The sequence below is a fragment of the Triturus cristatus genome, chromosome 5_2 (assembly GCF_964204655.1).
Source record: "Triturus cristatus chromosome 5_2, aTriCri1.1, whole genome shotgun sequence".
NCBI classification, from domain to species: Eukaryota; Metazoa; Chordata; class Amphibia; order Caudata; family Salamandridae; genus Triturus; species Triturus cristatus.
Window position 1 is genome coordinate 179,015,568 of NC_140588.1, and position 19,092 is coordinate 179,034,659.

The 19,092-nt window shown below is 44.4% G+C and overlaps 1 protein-coding gene across 5 annotated transcripts in view; it reads left to right on the forward strand.

The window, feature by feature from the left end:
• The window catches only part of ZNF516 (zinc finger protein 516), a 286,502-nt gene extending 275,694 nt beyond the window's left edge, over window positions 1-10,808 (forward strand). For 4 of the 5 annotated variants that reach the window (XM_085606945.1, XM_085606944.1, XM_085606947.1 and 1 more), the window contains exon 7: window positions 7,996-8,201. In XM_085606945.1, the coding sequence (XP_085463071.1) occupies window positions 7,996-8,055 (60 nt within the window). In that variant the 3' untranslated portion in view covers window positions 8,056-8,201. Of the gene's footprint in view, window positions 1-7,995 lie in introns of all 5 variants that reach the window. The other variant, XM_085606949.1, reaches the window with a different exon arrangement.
• Window positions 10,809-19,092: the final 8,284 nt, after the last annotated feature.

Below are 19,092 nucleotides of genomic sequence, written 5' to 3' on the forward strand. Positions count from 1 at the left end.
GTCAAAACTTCCACTAGACAAAACTTCGATCTCTCTCTAGGAAGAAGTTTATTCACCGGAGTTATCATGACATTTTTATTATTGCAGAAAATTGCTGTAGGCCAGGAAGGAGGCAGCAAGTGGTTTGAAAACCATAATTTACAACGCCCCCACTCAAAGTCAGCATCCGTTGCAGTCACACTGGTCTCACCACCCATCTCTTCTCAGGGGTCCTGTGACCTCAGTGACAGTCACTGTTGCTCTAGGGTCTGCTACTTCGTAGGCCTGCCCACAAGACTGGAGGTGAACTTCAGTATGGATTGTGGTGGGCAAGCCTTCAAGGTGAACCCACACTTGCCACTGCTAGGGTCCAACTACTGGTGCTAAGACACCAGGGCTTTTCCGGTTTTGCATGGCCTTCTAAGGTCTATCATGGCAATGTGCTCCCTCAGGAGAGTGGTCTGGGTGACTGTTCATGAAGGCTGAACCTGGTTCCCTAGTTCTAAATTCGGCAGCTCTGCCCCCAGTGCTACATCCGCTCCCTCACTGAACACCATACTGCCCCACTGAGAGAAATTCACACTGCCTTCAACTACAATCCAATTTAACCTGCTATAAACAACTGGATGCGACTCAATTCAAATTGCGCACTCGGCAAGAGCAATATGCTGGCTAATGGAAAAAGTAACAACATCCTGGAAAAAGCAAACACTCATAGGGAATTAAAGATTAAATAAAGCATGTGAAATGTAAGCAGAAACAACATGGTGAACTTAACGCTTTTACATTTATGCAGAAATCAACGAGTATTTTTGCCTGAAAACTACAGGGCCCAGAAAGGACCCATTTCAATGTCCACTGCTTATATGCTTACAAGACGTAAGCAGTAAGGTTTAAATAGACCACGGGGCATATTATCAAGGACGGCGTTAAACATTTTCGCCGGTTTAGCGGCAGAAATCTGCGGCTAAAGCTGCGATAATGGGCTTGATAATATGCCCTTGAGAATTCCAATAGAAGCCCATGATCTGGTGTGAACATGGACTTCTATTTGAATTCTCTAGGGCATAATATCAAGCCCATTATCACCGCTTTAGCGGCAGTTTTCTGCCGCTAAACCGGCGATAATTTTAACGCCGTCCTTGATAATGTGCCCCTCAATTCGTAAACACAAAGCCGCCGTACACATTTTGTTTTCTAATCCACCCATCAACCAGGTATTGCAGTACTTCCAGGTTTGGCGCACTTCCCCACTGCGGGAAAACAGCGCTTCACAGGCAAACTCAGTAAAGTGACGCTAATGTTTTTGGGGTTTGAATAAAACCAATCTGGCCACTTTAAGAACACTCCGTCTTGTTTTTTCATTGATTTTTCATATTATGAACCTTTTATTTCCGAGGCTGCACTTTGGAATAGAAAAATGTTAAAATGGCATTTCCAGCAAAAGTTTTCTTTTTTGCATCCATTTCACAGGCGAACAAATGAACGACAGAAAGAAAGAGGGTGAGAACCATTTCTTGAGTCACGGTTTTCGATTAGTGAGGAGGAGTTAGACAGAGAGGGAATAAGAGTAAGAAAGAGAGGGGGGGGCAGCTGTCAGCGGCAGAGCAGAAGCGGACACCTTCCTTGTCTCGTCTGGGCAGGAAGCAAGAGACGGAGACCTTTTCCTTCCCTGCTCCCCACCCGTCCCCGAACAGCCACTACTGCCGAGCCTTCTCTAAGGCCGTGGATATTTCTGACGTCCCGGGACGCATGTTCAAAATAAAAAAGTAGGGGAGCGGAAGCTATAGAATTAAAGAAGTAGGGGCACGCCGCGCCCTGCCGTTCCCACCCACTTCGACCACTGACGTTATCCAACTACAACGGCTCAGCCAGTAGCAATGAAACCTTATTCTCAGTCTCATCCCAATCGCTAATTCTATCAGAGTCTGAAGGCTCTTTTCTTCTGGGATTCAGACTTTGCCCAAGGCTTACACCATGTCCCCCATGATGTCAATGAGGTTCAGGAGGCAGACAACTTACTCCCTGCTCATTATACAGATGAACGTCTTTATTTGGATCTACATAACGTAAGTGTCGCGGATAGCTCTCTAGAGACAGAGCTGGACTCACAACCTCGTCCACCAATGGAAGAAAGCGCTTCTTTTGCAGTTGTGCACAGGACAGTGGCTTTCCTTGATCTACAACTGCCTACTGTTGTAATAAAGTCAAATTTGCTCATAGAAATCTTTAACTAGGGCCATCCTCTAGAGCCCTAATTGTCCTTCAATAAGGCAATGCCGGGGACTCTTATGTTTACAAGCTTTAAGCGAGTTCATCCTCTTCATTTAGTCGACCTTTGGCTAGGTGACATAGTAATCCTGCATTTCCCACTCAGCGCCGGGTACCAGAAAGCCTGTTGGAGACTGATGTCAATCAGTAAAATAAACCCAAACACATTTCTTTCCAGCACTCCAGAGGGGCATCTAAGCCCATCTGTGTTTTCTGGAAAGTTATGTTTTCCTCCAGCCAGCTTAGCCGTGCACTCACCAAACAGTCTGCCCCCTGGGTTGATACACTCACGCATGGTAAGACAAGGCCATAAAAATCTTCTTGGCCACCCCAGAGGACCATACAGTGACATTTGCTCAAAACATTCAGGACAAGCAGGAAGCAGTATTGTGCGCTAGCTTTGATACTATGGACTGTGGGCATCGTGCCATGTGTCAAGCTTTGTGCTCAGATGACACACTTTTCTGTGCCCCATATGATTTTTATTGGATGTTTAGGCATTCTTGATAGACATGCCACATAATGGCTCTACATTATTTGGGGAGAAGGTTGTCTTGGGGCTGGAATTCTGTAAGGACGGCTGCACCAGGTAAGTAGGCATCTCTCTACAGCTAGTCAATTAAACTAACAGGAGAAGTCTGAACTATTCACAAGGCCTAGCAATAGTCCTCTCTGGTAGTTCGGCAACTAGCCCAGGCATTTCGCAGACCTGTAGTGTAGCGAGGCCATTCTTTCTGCAAAGACAGCTCCTGCCCTGCTGTAGTGATTGCCAAATGGTTCTGATTTGTCCTTCCAGATGCACAACCAGCTGGTATGGGGCATAATGAGATTGTTACTCACCGGCTGAAATCCATCACATTGGATGGATAGTTTTTCACAAGTCCTGCACCCTCCAATCAATTTTGTCCCCACTAGTATTTCCCCGTTAGCTGGTCAAATTCCACCGGACCATACCAAAGTTTTTATGCAGGAGGTGAGTCTTGTTTTGGTCAAGGGTGCTATCAGAAGGATACTGGAGTCAGAGATAGAGGAGTAGTTTGCATGCGCTGATTTCTCGTGTCCAAGAAGGACAGATGCCACAGCCCCATTCTTCACCTCAGAAGAAATAAAAAATGTTCACTCTGGCTCAACATCTTTCTGCTCTGCACTTAGAAGGCTAGATGGTGTCTTTTGACTTGCAGGACGTGCATTTTCATATATCCGTTCTGTAGTCCCATAGAGGCAACCTGTGGTTCATGGTGAGGTGAGAACACTTCCAGTTTGGTGTTCCACCTTTCAGCCAAACCTCTGCCCCTTTAGTATTCACAAATGTGATGGTCGTAACTTTTCTTCAGAGATCCGGGATACATTTATTGTTATACTCAAAGGCATTGTGCCGAAGGCAGTTGACTGCAGGCATTTGCAGACCACCTTTGGAGGATGGTCGTCCTCTTGACTTCTCTGGGTTTTTCCATCAGTGAATTAAATTTCCACCTTATAGATAGGCATAGGATTTCCTTTGGAGAGGCTATCCTGGAGATGCTGGTGCTCTCGGTCTTTCCACCAATGCAGCAAGTAGATTATTGGGTACATAATCACCATGTTTCAGGCTCAATCGTGGGTCTCAGTGAAAAGGGTTCTGGGATCAGCCTCATGCTACTCGGTCTGACACCTTCTGCATGTCGGAGGGTAGCCAGAGACCTCCAGTGGTGGCAAATGAAACAGAAACCTGATTGGTAGCAAGCTCCCTCCTCCACCCCACTACCAGAGCTCATAGTAAAGACAGATGCATTGTCTCTGGGTTGGCTACATGGGAGAAGTGGAAATCAGGTCTGTGATTTCTAGCAGAGCACCAGCACTACCTCCGCCTACGGGAGTTAACGGCCATTTGGCTGGCTCTGAAAGGAGGCTGGTGTAGGTTCTCATGGATAACATGGCTGCCATGTAGTACTGCAACAAGCGAGGCAGGGTGGGGTCCTTGGGTCCTGGTCCAGGAGGCTCTGTGCCTTTGGAAGTGACTGGGTCAGCAGGGGATTTTTCTTGTAAGCGATCTACTGCCATGTTCTCAAAACGACAAAATTGATAAATTATGCAGATGTCAGCTGACAAACCATAAATGGCATCTCCATCCCTGGATGGCCCAAAACATGTTTGACCAGTGAGGCATGTCCTGGCTTAATCTTTTCCGCTGGGGAGGTTTTTAAGAAATGCATTCCATCTATGCTAGAGCAAAGGAGTCCTGCACATGTTTTCACCATTATCTATTGTGCTTCAATTCCTGAAGAAATTTTGGGCAGACCAGCCTCATGCCACCTTCATAGCCCTGGATTCGGCCAGGATGGTGTGGTACCCTTATCTTTTGAGGCTGTGGCTTGTGTTTTTTTTTGTATTAACTCTTGACTCCAAAACAGGGTAGGGTCCTACACCACAGGCATCACAACCTACACCTCTACGCAAGGAGATTGATCACCAACAACTGAGCACTTTTTATTTACTAGATGGTGTAATGATGTAATCCTCATGGCTAGATGCCCATCGACCACATCCATATATTTGGGATACCTGCAAAAATGTGTCGTCTGGTGAAGGCACCACCATCTCGATCCTCTTTAGGCCAAACTTTCTGATGTGTTGTTGGTTTTATTATTAACCAAGCAAGACCTTGCAGTTGGCACAGTTAAGGTTACATGTCAGCCTGTTTGTATTTGCCAGACCAGTCTTGCCTCTTCAAATCTCAGGTTTTCCCCGAAACCTTTTGTCATGCTAGTCTGGGACCTTCAAATGTTTCTCATGTGCATTCCATCCGACCCTATCCATAACTGTTACTTGTGGCTTTCAACCATAAAGATGGACTGTCTCATTGCAGTCACTTCTGGACTGCACATGAGTGAAATGCAGGTACTGTCAGAGCAACCTCTGTACACCACTTTCTACGGCGTTAAGTTGGTGCTGAGGACAAGGGCTGCCCTTCTGCCTTAAGTTGTAAGGGCATTCCATCACCCTATCAGTATTTTTCTTTCCTCCACATCCCTCTAAGCGGAGGAACAACTTCAACTGCTGGACCCCAAACAATCCTTAAGCTTCTACGGCGAAGGCCTAAAGGAGGATTGTGTCAATGATCAGCTCTTCCTAGCGTTAGCTGGTTCTAAAAATAGAAATGTGGTACTGACGAGGGCTCTATTGAGGTGGATCATTCTACGTATGCAGATTCATTATGTTCTTCCCAAGAAGGAGTGTCTGAAGCCCTAAGGGCCCACTATACCAGAACTAAGGCAGTTTATGGCTGCTTTACCTAGGGAGTTCCTGCTTTGGACTTCTGTACAGCTGCAACAATGGCATCACTGAACACATTCACCAAGCACTATTGTCTTGACAGCCAGAACCAAAAATTGGGTCTTATTGCCTGCTTGGTTTTGTAGATTTGTTTTTCATGGAGTCCACTCCTAAAATCCTCAACCTTTAGGATGTACTGCTTGTGTATCTATTCTAAAGGGGAGGAATCTACGGTTAGAAGTATCCATCAGAAGAACAAGTTACTTAACTTAGGGAATGCCCTTTCTACTGTCTAACTGTAGATATCCTCAGCGTCCTCCGGTTTCCCTATTCTGTGGAATAGACATCTACCCATTTTAAGAAATGGTCCCAATGTAGTTTTCAGCACACTGACGTCTGCAGTTTGTTTTAGTACATCCACATCTCAGGGTGCTGAAGGAGGACAATACAAATGGTGATTTCAGCTGACAAGGGTGGCACATGCTAGTGACTCCACTCCATCACTTCCAGGGTGGTGTAGCTGGGTCGCTGAGCCACCGAGCAGCACGCAGAAGCTACTGCTTGAAAATCTGCTGGTCCGCTCGGACCCCAGGGAATATTCTAAAGGTGAAGAATCTGCAGTTAGATAAAGTATCCGCCAGAAAGAGCATTACTGATGGTAAGTAGCTTGTTGGTTTCTACTGTACTCCCTTGCATGGTTGTTTAAAGAACTTAGTGCTTGTAAGTCGCAGGGACAAAAGTGATGATGTTCATGCCCACATTGTTCGGAACAAGACCAGCACAGCGGACCTCTTAAAATCACCTTGGTAGGGGTCTGCAGGTATGACTCACTGGTCGAAGACCACTTGTCTTTTTTCCAGACTGCATTCTACACATTCTTTGCCTAGGATTATTTGACCTGTTTACTCCCACTTGAGTGAGTATTGGGTGTCAGTTTGTTGAAAGTTGTGTTTATCTGTATCTCTTACGTTGATGCATATTCTGCATTGGCCTCAGATGCTCCTTCTATCATGCTTTTAAAGGTGAGAACAAGTGTTGTGGTTCTTCCCAAGCATCGAGATGCGATGGGCTATCGAGGGTGTGGACATGCATGGGCACCACTTTTTTTTGTAAGGTGATAACAGTATTCACGGTTGTGACCTAGAGAATACCCACGATAGTGAAAACTCATGTCACTTGCACTTGTCGAGGCTGTGTGTGGCTTTTTTCTGATTCCGGACTAATTTTCCGTTATTGAAAAGTTCTGCGGCGCGCTGGTTAAACGTTTAGTTGTGCAGAAGAGGGGTCGCCCAACTTTTAGATGACATCTTGTGAATAATCCCATGAAAGGCTACGTAGGTCATAGAGACATTCACCGCACGCGGGTCATTCGTTTAACCCCTTCGCTGCGGCGCGAATTCCGCCGCAGCGCTGGGGGGGTTTGCGGCGCCGCTATGCTCATGACGGAACCACGGCATCATGATTCACGGGCGAGCTGTGCTCATGACGGCGTGGTTCCGTCATGACTCCACCCACTTGCGCTAATCACCCGCACAGGCGGGGAATTAGCGCCGCGTGGGCGGAGCGGCCGCCAACGGCCGCAGCATGACGGAACCACTCCGTCATGAGCACACGGCGCCCGTGGCTCATGACGGAGTGGTTCCGTCAAGGGCATGCAAGGGGTTAAGACGCTAACATGTCTCGTGCCCTGGCGGTAGACTGCGCACAAACACCAAGGCCGTGGTTTACGGCTCCAGATAAGTCAATTCGCACCACCTCGTCCCCAGTTTGTTAAAGTAAGACTCAACACCGATTTGTTAACGCATGTAGTGTTCAGGTTGGTCATTATTTTGGGATTGCTGCTGTTTTGAACGTGCCCGCGAGCATAACTTACTTGTCCTGTGCTTATAGCCCGGAAGGAGGGGGGGGGGGTTGAATTTGTCTCCGGTTTTTGCACTCGAGGGCCTCGTGTTAATGCAAAATGACCAGTTTCTGTAAAGCTGGACCTCGGTTTAAGGTTAATGTATTTATCATTTCATTTTCCAAGCTGCCCCAGTTATCTGCATCACGGATTGCGCTGCTCAGCAACCCATGCTTGCAGTGTCATTTTAGGATTTAGCCATTAAGCTTCAGGCTTGTGTTTATTTACATGTTTGTCATGCAGTGCACACATCTTTAAACATCCCCACCCCCTCTCCCTCTCTCACCCTCTTGCTCTCTCTTCTTTCAATGTTGCTGTTTTACCATAATTGTCATGTCACTTAAGGGGCCTTCTATGTGCCTTCCTCTGGGTGGGTTCTTTCAAAATAGACATTTGATGTATTTAAATTCCTAATGAATGCATAAAGTGCCAATAATTAAAGGGAGTAAATGGCAGCCGGGCCTGTTTCGCTCAAGACTGAGGCAGGCCCTAAAGCAATATGACGCAACTGATTAAAAATGAGCTACACATGCATCTTGTGAAATAGATATATTGTTTGTCTTAAGCTTACCTATCTTCCACTTGTGTTCCAGGGGAGAGACCATTCCAGTGCAGATATTGCCCATACAGTGCCTCTCAGAAAGGGAATCTAAAGACGCACGTGCAGTGCGTTCACCGGTTGTCCTTTGAAAACAGCGAGTACCCTGACAAGCAGCTCCGACAGACCGAGCACCTGGAGGCCAGCAACTCAACAACAGAGAAGCTTGAAAGCACTTCCACCAGCCGTCTCTTCCCTGGAGCCACCGTGCTTGAGTAAATGTGGTGTGGTGTGGTTGAGGAAGGGCATGCAAGGGCCATTCTGTAGAGTGAAAAAAATAATATATATATATATATATATATATATATATATATATATATATATATATATATATATATATATATATATATATATATATATATATAATTTCTTTCTCGAAGGACCCTTGCCCCCGAAATCATAATTGGTGGGCTTGCCAAGCACTCTTACAGTACAAGACATCAAGGTTTGTTTCCAACACTGGAAAAAGCAACATTGCGATTTGGACAGCATGACAAAGTACTCGGAAAAAAAAAAGAATGCAAAACAAGTCTCCTCAATATTTCTAGACACTGATTCAGTCTGTGTGTAAGAACTGATGGCTATTGGAAAGAGGGATCAAGTAGGTAGAAGTATACCTAGAACCATGGCTCCTTGTCACGAGGAGTAGCAAACGTTGGCCCTGGGTGCTCTGAAGTTCAGCGCTTGCTCAGTGATGGAAGGGCTGAGAAGCGCAGTATCCTGCAATGTTTCATTCCTTGACCGCACGGGACCACTAGACATTTCTGCTGCTCCTTGGCTGAACCTACCGTGCTGACGCACCATTGCTGGTGTGTTAATTTGGGGGGGGAAAAAACTTGTACAGAAAACGCAACATTGTGCTGTGGCGATAAAGATTTCATTAGGTGAACACTAAGAAAAAAATGGTGAGAGCCCGCGGGGGCGGTTAGGCTTCTTTGTTTTACTCTCAGGACACTGTCGCTATAGGGCTACTTTCTAAAACCTGCTCACAATGGTTTATGCAAAAAAAATGTCGAACACAGAAGCTACTGTGATGAGTCCATGCGCATGTTGCTGCGATTCTGGGCCTGGTAAGTTGAGGTGCTGCTGATTGAGGCTGCATCGCTGTTTGTCGAGGCGCGTGGCCTTCTAGGCAAAGGCCTAGCAAAGCTTCTTTTGTTGTGGCAGGTTCATTTTCTCTGAGGCGCTGCCATGCCTTATGCTTGGTGATAGTCACTGTTGGTGTTGGGTTCTGGGGCAAGCTTTATATACCTCTTCTACAGTAAGTCTTCTGAGTGCGAGTTTTCATGGCAGGGAGATGACAGGCTTGTGGCACGCCACAGCATACATACCATGAAAACTGGCATTTCACCAGGTATAAATATTTCCTTTTCCTATTGCTGTGACACTATGTGTGATAGTAATATTTTTGAGAGTTTTCATATTTTGCACATATGATTTTATGCATTATCAGAAAAAGTTACCGCTGCCTTGGAAAAGTAAAAAAAAGGTTCTGTGAAATTTTTTGCAAAAGCTTTACTAGATTTTTTTTAAATATAACATTTTGTAAAGGCAGGAAATGGTTTAAAACTAGCATGCTAAATATATTTTTCAAAAAAGCAATAATTTTACATGTACAGAAAAGATGCTAACCTTTAATACCGATGAACGCAACAGTTTACCTATTGTTATCATGAGTAGTTTTGTTTTGATTGTTTTTATTGTAGTATACCGTCTTCTGTCACAAAGATCTGTTTCTTTTATCTGCGAAACGATTTGCCCAAACAACATATATTTATAAATAAGTATATATTTGTATGTATTGTTTGGTTCTGGATACTGCTGGTAATTTCTCAAAAATGAATTGTGAGTTCGACCGTTGAAAAGATTCAGAGTCCTAATTTTTTCCCCCAGTATATATAACGTTTTAACTTGAATTTACTTTCCACAATGTTATCCCTGCGAAGGGCTCACATTCACTATTTTCTGCGGTCCTCATGAAAGCTGAAAAAGTCTGCGCAGAATTTCTCACTGTCGAGCTTGAACACCTTTCATTGTGGCTTTTTCACCAGAGGGATAGCCTAGAATGGAACATTCCGTGGTACACTTCCTGTGCAAACACATTTATTTGTGACAGTGTTGTCATTTTGAGGCTCAGGCTAGACTTAATGTCTGCATTTCCAGCTTGTGTCTCCTTGAAATTAACCATGCGGAGTTGCCACAACGTTAAGCATCACCCTGTACCCAATGCGGCTCTAGCCTGGTCAGGAATTTAGTTAATCAGGAAAAAAGGTCTAATTCCGCAGGCTCCGTTGCCAATGGTCATCTAAAAAAGGAAGGTATTGGGGTTTCTTCTATAACCAGGGTACTTATCCTCTTGGGAATCTACAGTAGTGGCAAACCAATGCCGAAAATGAAATGTGTGGGCACAGTGCAGAAAGGTGATGCTCGCTTCGTGGAACACAAAACACAACTCTGAGGGTGCTAATGCCCTTCAAAGACCACACGCTCTTTCGAAAGTGAAGCTTTAGCTCTTTCCACCCCAACCTCTGCATCATCAGTATTGTATTGGTTTGTTTATTTAGTGAAATCAATTAGACAATAGTATTTAATGTGATTTTTGTTCATTATTTATTTAGTCATTGTGTTTTGATCAGCTTTTAAACCTAGATTTTTTTAGCATGCCACACTCCTGTTAACCATCTGTTGACTGTTACAGACATTTCTACTACCTCTGCCAATCTACTGTTTTCTCACTCCTCAACAGGCTACTTTTTACAGTGTTCCCATCTAATGTAATTTACACAATAAAGGCTTTGATTATCTAAAGAGCACATCTTCTGTCTGCCATATCTCCTCTTGATTTTTTGGCAGGACCCCAGTGGAGCGGGAAGAAGGATGTGATGAGATTTCCTTCTCTGACAACACTTCATGTTCAGGAAACACGCGCATTCAAATAATTCACACTGTTCTGGAAGATAGGCCGAAACGTTTTAATGTCGGCCAATAGAGAGGCATCCAACATTGTGGCAGTCTCGTGTTTCAAGGGGAGGATGTTGGAAAATAGTTAATCGACAACTCTGATCAATTAGGTTATTTCTTCAAATTTGGAAACTATTATGGTGAGGGAGGATGTATCTCTGAAAATTTATTATGTATTGTTGCATAAGCTTTCTGCTGTTGTTGGTCGTATGCACTAAAGATTTTCAGATTTGAGAATTGTTTATGTGGCCAGTTCCTATAGAACTTCTCTGAACCCGAGAGCTTAAAAGAACTTAAAAAGATGCTCCCCCTAACCCAATTGTAGAACTTTTCAGTGTTCCACTAACCCCTTAGACATTTGGGACTTTTCCAAGGTGGGACAGAAGATGAATACATTCATAAAGCTAGAAAGCAAAGGTGGTTCAGCGCATGCTTTTAGGTGGATACGATCTGTCACTTGTTGACTAGAATATTCCAGAGAGAACTTCAGTTTGAAACCGAGATAGAGTGGACTCCTTAATTAAAGACCTCCAGAGACAGCTAGTAAGGAAAGCCTTGCCTGGTGGGCATATTCGAAATTTTTGTTCCATAAAAGAGGACAGTGTAACAGATAGCAGGTTGATCGCACACCCGAGATCTGGTGTTCGTCACACTGTGTCCTATAGTCGACGAGAAAGCAAATGGATACAGGGAAGGATGTAAGAAGTCAAAAGGAAAGGAAGAAATTGAAGAAAAAATAGCACACTGAAACGAGGAGGCAAACCATTTCCATGTGTTAACAGTGGCAGAAACCAGAAGAGTGGAATTGCAAAGTTGTAGAGGGAATGGGCTCATGTGTGAAGAATGGGGAAAGCCTAAATTAATGAACACACAGTCTCGCAGTATTTTTCCAATTGATTCCCCTGATGTATCTCTGGAGCTGATTGTCTAAAGTTAAAAACGAACGAAATTCATTATTGGGGAGAGACATGGTAAAGATGGGGCTCATAGAGATATGTTTAACCAGCAGTTCAATAAGTTGTCTTACTCACATGAAAACGACTGACGAGGCCTCAGCTAGACTGTTGTCAACTGTTCTGTGTCATATGTAAGACAGATTTGAGGCGGCCTACCAAGATTTTGCAGTGTCTGTATCAGGAAGCATTAGCACAAAGAAACCAGGGTTTGTATCCGCATAATCCGATGTGTAAGGTTAACGTAGGAGCTCTGATGCAAACATTTAATAAAATGCCTACAAGGGAAAATATATAATAGTGAAGCTGAGCTTATTCCAGCACTGGAGTGGCTAAAAGAAAAATGGGTCCATGCATGAAATTTACTAGACTTAAGCAGGAGTTACATGGAACATTTTCCCACAAAGGACTGGCGAAGTAAAATAATTAATAACATTAATAGGCATACTACACCCAGAGGGGAGAAACTGCAAGACAGTAGCTAAGTCACACATTCATTATTTGTCAAACTTGCGTTATATTGTAGGATCGCATCCACACTTTTAGAAACTTTAAAGCAGGTGAACAAGGTGTTATAGAAATATTGTGGGTCCGAATCATAAAGGAAAATTCTAAGTTTAGACCTGAAGGCTAAGTTTAGACCTGAAGGCTAACTTAAGGCCTGAAGTCTTACTTTAGACCTGATGTCTAAGGGGCTGATTTAAAAAGGGACGTACAACTCATTAATTTACGAGTGCGGAGTCTTCGCAGCTATGGTGGAATCTACACACTAGGAGTGATATCTCTACACTGCAGTGCTTAGTGCAGAGATTACGCCCGAGTGTGGAGACTCCCCACTCGTACCTTTATGAGTCGTAATTCTGCCTTTGTAAATTGGTCCCTAAGTTCAGACCTGAAGCATAAGTTTAGACTTCAGGTCTATATTTTAGGTCTAAGTTTACCTTTGTGAATCAGGCCAGATGAGTAATAGTAGAGGAAGCTGAGCTGTAGACCGTTAATACATTGTGATATAGTTTTCTTTAAAGAGGTGAATCTCCCAACTCTTTTCTGAATCAGAGCAGCCCTAGGTTTGTCCTTATCAGTATGGGGTTGTTGTTCCAGATCCTGGGTGCACAAATGGAAAAGGCCTATTGTCTTGTGTTTTTCTTTTTTTACCCTTCTTAGTCTGCAATCTGGTGGTGTCATGGCTGTGGGTGTACCGAGACGCGCCAGAGATGGTGAGCTTTGTAAATAAAACTTAAAAGTTCTTTTGTTGGCCAATGCAGTGCTACCTATTCATACGATGCTACTGCAAGATCTTATGATCACCTCACCCTGCTATTACCACTCTAATGAGAAGTGGTTGACTCTTTCAAGGACATTGTGCCCACATTTTTCAGACACATTACAAGCAATGCAGCTGTGCCAAGTTTAGTGGAGGAACCCTGCTGTTTTTGCTTCAGGAGTTTGAGTTTGAGCATTTAATAAATAGCTTTTCAGTGACAGGCAAGCATGAGTCCAAAGCACACTCAACATTCATAATCTTCCATGGGTTTATTTGCATGTTTTGCAGTGTACATGCTTTGAGCAAGGAGAGTAGATGCATATTAAAATAATGTTAAGTTTGCAATAAATACTAAGTGTAGAAAATATACAGTGTAAGATAAGTGACAATTACATTCTCTAATCCAACCAGTCAAATGTGTAGTAGCATATCTCAGGTCAGTGCCCCGAAATATAGCAACACAGGCCTTGTTGCTATGCAAATAAAATGTCTTCCTATGGTCATCATAACTGTAAATGGTGTATGTCTTCCTCGTGTTCACCTGCAATGAAAAAGTTTGTGTAGTTTTTGGACTCTTTTTTTCCCCCGCTTAAGCCGTACTTATTCATTCATGTGTCATTTTTTGATTCTAATAAATTTTTTCTCTTCTAGTTATTACAGAATTTATTATATTCATTATATACATTTCTGCTCATTTTGTTGTCACTTTTTTAATATTTTACACTTTTTCTCAAGTGTATTTGGTTCAGCCTCTGATTTGTTTGAATTAATAATCGATATGCCATTCTTGGACATTTCAGCAGAAGGATGGATTACAAAGACAGCTAATGCGTTCATGATTGCAAAAATATTTTCAATAAAATATTTGTTTCACTGAAATAGTGCTCAATTCTGAAAATGATATATTTTCCTTTTATCATTTCTGATCTTTAAACTGTTCAGAGCACCAAAGGTTAAAGTGACGTTATAGTTGGGTGAATATCTGAGTGACAACATTAATGTTTTGTACTAAACAAAATCAGAAAATCACCAGCTATAGTTAGTAGAGCTAAATTTAACTTGCACCACCACCATGCACTGCGTATGACCTCACATATCACATCTTTCATGACATGTTCTATGACATAGTTTATGACCTCTATGATGACATCTCAAATGGCATCATTGATGACATCACTGATGCACAGCAAGGGGTTCGGCCACAGCACTTGGTTTGCGGTCAAAGGCGGTAGCCAACCTCACACTAAACAAACCATTCAGCTGTGCTCAGCAGGTGGTTGGCAACACCCCTGCAGGCACTCAACCCCACGTGGTGCGCACAGCCTTTAGTCGTGCATGGCATGAGGTTGGCTTGCTGCCAGTCTCGGAGTCCAACTCCCCGCAGGCAGTCAACCAACCTGCGCTCAACGGGGGGGGGGAGGTGGCCACAAGGTTTGGCCTGCCACCAGGCCCTGTAGTCTAACCCCCAGCAGTCTGCCAACCCCACCCTACGCACAGCCTTTAGCATGTGCAGTATAGGGTTGCCCTTCGATTCCTGGGGCCAAAAATTCTATTAAGGGAAAGGGATGTGCAGCCCTTATCACCAATACCCTACTTGGCCCCAGGGACCCCATCCCCCAGGACTAGTTCCTTTAAAAGGGGAGGGAGCAGTGTTTCCCCTCCACAAGCCTTGAAAGTCCCAGAGACCACACCTCCAGAGCCAAATACAATTAAACTGGGGAGGGGGCATGCAGCCCCAAGCCTTATTAGGCCCCGGAGACCCATCTCTGGGGCCAAATCTAAGGGGAGAGGTATACAGCACCCCGCCCGGGCCATATTAGGCCCTGGGGATCCCATCCTCCAGTACCATATATCATTTATAAAGGATGATGTCCTTCTCAGGCTCAGGGACTCATCCCTGCAGCCCAATGCAATTAAAGAGGGAAGGGTGCTGCGTTGCCCCTCTGGGAGTTTTTGGACCCCATTTCCGAAGGGCCAGAGGTGGGTGCATCCCCTCACTACATGGCAGAAGCTGCAGGGGGAGCCCCAGGGCCCCCGTGGCACCACCATCTCCCCTCATGGTGCAGGAGCAGCTGTTTTTTGCTCCCCAGGCGGGAGCAAAATTCATTTTGTTTCCCTGCCCTCATCAGTGCAGGCACAGAAACAGAACAGAAGTCTGCTCCCAGCCAGTGGGAGTATGTTTAAAGCTCCCGCCGGCAGGAAGCAAATTTACACGTTTGCTCCAGTTTAGTCTGCTCCCGTTTGGCGGGAGATGTAAATATGCTCCTGCTTTATGGGAGCAAATGCATGTTCCCCTGCTGCAGGGAAACTACTGTGCCCCGAGGGCAGGCTTCCTGGGACACAGTCATTGAGCCGGCCCCAGGGGATGAGGTCTATGGGCCATTAAAGGCTCAGGGAGGGAGGCTACATGGTCACCCTCCTTTTTGACTGAAGTGATGGCCCTGGGAGATGGGGTCCCCAGGACTTTTTTAACGCTCGGGAGGGGGCCGTGCATCCCTCATCAACTTAATGTTTTAATTCGGCTGGGGTCCCATTTCTGTATTTGATCAGTTTAGTTTCCACTTCCTGCACCCACACCAGCAGCTCACGCAGTGACCAAAGATCGTCTATCCAGCTCACTCTTCTTCATCTTCTTTAATCCCAAGAAATGACCAGTTCCCATAGTGCATACTCTTCATATCATCAGACACCCCAGCGGAGACTTTAAACCCCACTCTGCAGCTCTCCCATGATGCACTCAATCTATGACTTGTGACATCAAATGAACCATTTGCTCCAGCAGAATACTGTTTATCCTGCCCCTTAAACCCCAGTAGTCTGTAACAATGTATTATACTCTGACACCTGAGCACAGGGTCTGTGGCAAGAACAAACACCTCACTCTTATAGATCTATTTGATACCCCTATATCCTACTGCCAAGGAGAGCCCAAAAACAGAAGGGGCCTTCCTTCCATACTCTTGCATTCTCTGACATCCCTGAGCTCTCCTTTGCCTCACTGACCATACCAATACCAATGCTTCTGTGAATATTTGACTGGCTTTTGCACTGAAAAAGAAAGGAACTAAAGCCAGATTCCTGATCTGACATCTATTATTCAAGCAAATCTGCCCGACCCTAGTGAAATATGCTGTATCTCAGTGCAATTTGCTGATCCAAGAAGACATTCAGCTACGCACTCAGTGTGGTATTTGTTTGTGTAGAGCAGCATCCTGTGCATGTGTGGCAGAGGAATCTTATTTCACTTCCAGCTGGCCCAACATAAATGCGGTACTTAAACAGCGATCAGCGCTCTTTTTGGTCAAGTATCAACTTGTCTGTGAGCTAACTGAAACCTAACACCATGATGCCAGTGACATCTGGGAAGATAGACACTCAAAGTGTGTCACTTTACAAGTTCTTGAGGTTATTTGACTTTTCAAATTTGGTATATGAGATATGGACTGGAAGAATGTTAGAATGTAGAATCTGTCTACATGAGTAACCATTTTAATGCCCATGTATATGGTATTTGCATGTAAGTATTTATATTACACAAAGGAACCCTTTCAGCAACCTAGAACAAAAAAAGATAGAGAAAAAACAGTAAGGTTTCAAACTTATGCCCTACAATTTTCATATTGCTCCTTGACACAGCGCTAAGCTATTAATACAAGGATTGTAAATTGTGACTGGTAGACAACAAAGTGATCTCAAACATGTTCCTCTTTGGTTTTTCAGCAAGCACATTAAAGGTTTATGTTAATTTATGAGGAGTCAAACCTATAAAATGCACTGCACACAAATCTGTCCAACATGGGTATTAACCACCAGAGGTATTGTATTGTTATTTTGCTTTGGAACTTGATAGGTACACAAAGATGTCTGCAGCATGTGCCCATACCCATTATGATCTTTTAAAATGCACTGTTTGTGACTAGTTAGGTAGGCCAGACTGGATTTACTATTGCATTTGTTCGTTATGCCAAATTCTCTGGGGGAAGAGCTTTTAAAAATAAATGTATACCTTACCAGCCAGACACCTCTTCTCATTATGTTGCTAGTCATAGCTCCACCCTTTCTCAGCCACCACTTAACCTTTAATATATTGGGTCCTGTAGTAAAGACTTTCAATTTCCAGCTCTGAAATATTTAACCTTGCATCAGTTGTACTGACTCCTAGAGCAATGAAGAAAGGATGTAGGCTTTGAGCATGAAAAGGATTCATATGCCCTGCATTATTCTGCAATCCAGTGGTTGGGTCTGGGATTTTCTTACTAGTTCTCTTGTTTTGCTGGGCGTCGTCTGTGACCATTTTGTGTTATGTCTGTTGTACTTTGACATCAGACGTGCACTCCAGAAGTCCTTGTGCATGGTTGCCAAAGCTCCACAGACTCCAAGAAAGAAGAAGACTGCGAGTCAATGAATCATTAAAGAGAAAGCATTCCCCTTAAAGAACATCTATGGAGAAAAAAATGTAAAAGAACTGAAAATCAAACTCTCACTGGAAGTAGAGGCACCACATGTTATGGCAACCATGCGGTCAGAGAATGCATGAACAGGGGACAGGACCCGAAAGAGAAATGGAAAATACTTCCTTTAGGTCTGTACTAAGTACCACCACAAGTGTGGCCAAAAGGACAATCACCAGATCTGCAGCCTTTACTTATCCATGGACCCTAGTGCTAAAGGCTGAAAGGCGTGCACCGAGCTCCTCCCGAAGATGCTGAGGACTAGAGCTTAGTAGAGACAAGCACACTAGGCCACCATGCTGACACAGAAAAAGGGGAGCCCATACTTAAAAGAGCTTGGGCTGCCGAGGGAGGAAGAAGACAACGTGGACACAGCAGCTCAAGCCGAAGGGTCTTATGCCAGGAGAGAGGATGTCAACCTTGAGTCACATGCCACATTCAAGAGGTATAAGGGGGGAGATCCCCTAAAAATACCTCAGATACCCGGGAAAAAAGGGGGGAAGCTAGACAAAAATAAGCAGACTAAGTCCTGCTAGACTACCTTGGCACCAAAAGAGTCGCTGACCGAAGGGAAGTCAAAACACAAAAAGCTCCACAGGACACGGCACAGGGATTCTAGCGGAGGACACCCAAGTGCTTGACGTTGAAAGATGAGTGAGCAAAGGATCCAAAAGAAATCAAAGCCCCGGCTGTAAGGAAAAGGCTGCTGACTGCGATCAATGCTGACGAGAAGGCACTTGAGGTCGAAAGGAAGAAAAAGATGTCTGAAATCCAAGATGGCGGTGATTCTACAAAAAGAAAAATGACTTTGAAGCATCCCTTAAAGAACTTTGAATCCCTCCAAGGGCCTCTGGAGAACTGAGACAGAGGAGGCTAAATTAGACTCACTGACCAAATCAGAGCCACAGGAAATGTTATTCGAGGACGAAGAGATTGATGAGGACCAAATATTATTCCCAGATGTCGCAAGCTTTGATGACCAGTGACAAGACTTAGACGCCTACTCACTGGAGGAGGAACCCCTTCCTACCCCTCAAGGCCTTGCCCTCCAGATGACATCACCATGTATAACTCAGTGGTTAAAAAGGCTCCCGACAGGTATGGAGACCACCTCGAGTAATAGAAGGCAGAGACATGCTTTCTCCTTGAAACTCTTGTACACTTGCAAAGCAGAAGCCAAACCAACCCTATGTTCCCCATCATTTTGGATCAGTGAAGAGAGGTTTTAAGAGAGCGAGCATCCTACAAGGCTGCAACGCTAAAGGTCAAAAAGAAATATATAAGCACTCCTCTAAGGATTACTGTACATCCAGGGAGACGCCATGGCAGATTTCATAATCCTGGTCACAGTAAGGAAGAGAGCCAACATACCATCTCTATGGGTCCACCGTTGAAGAAAGAGTGCAAGAGATTGGATATGGTAGGGAGTAAAATGTAGGATCGCAAACTCCAAAGCACTCCTA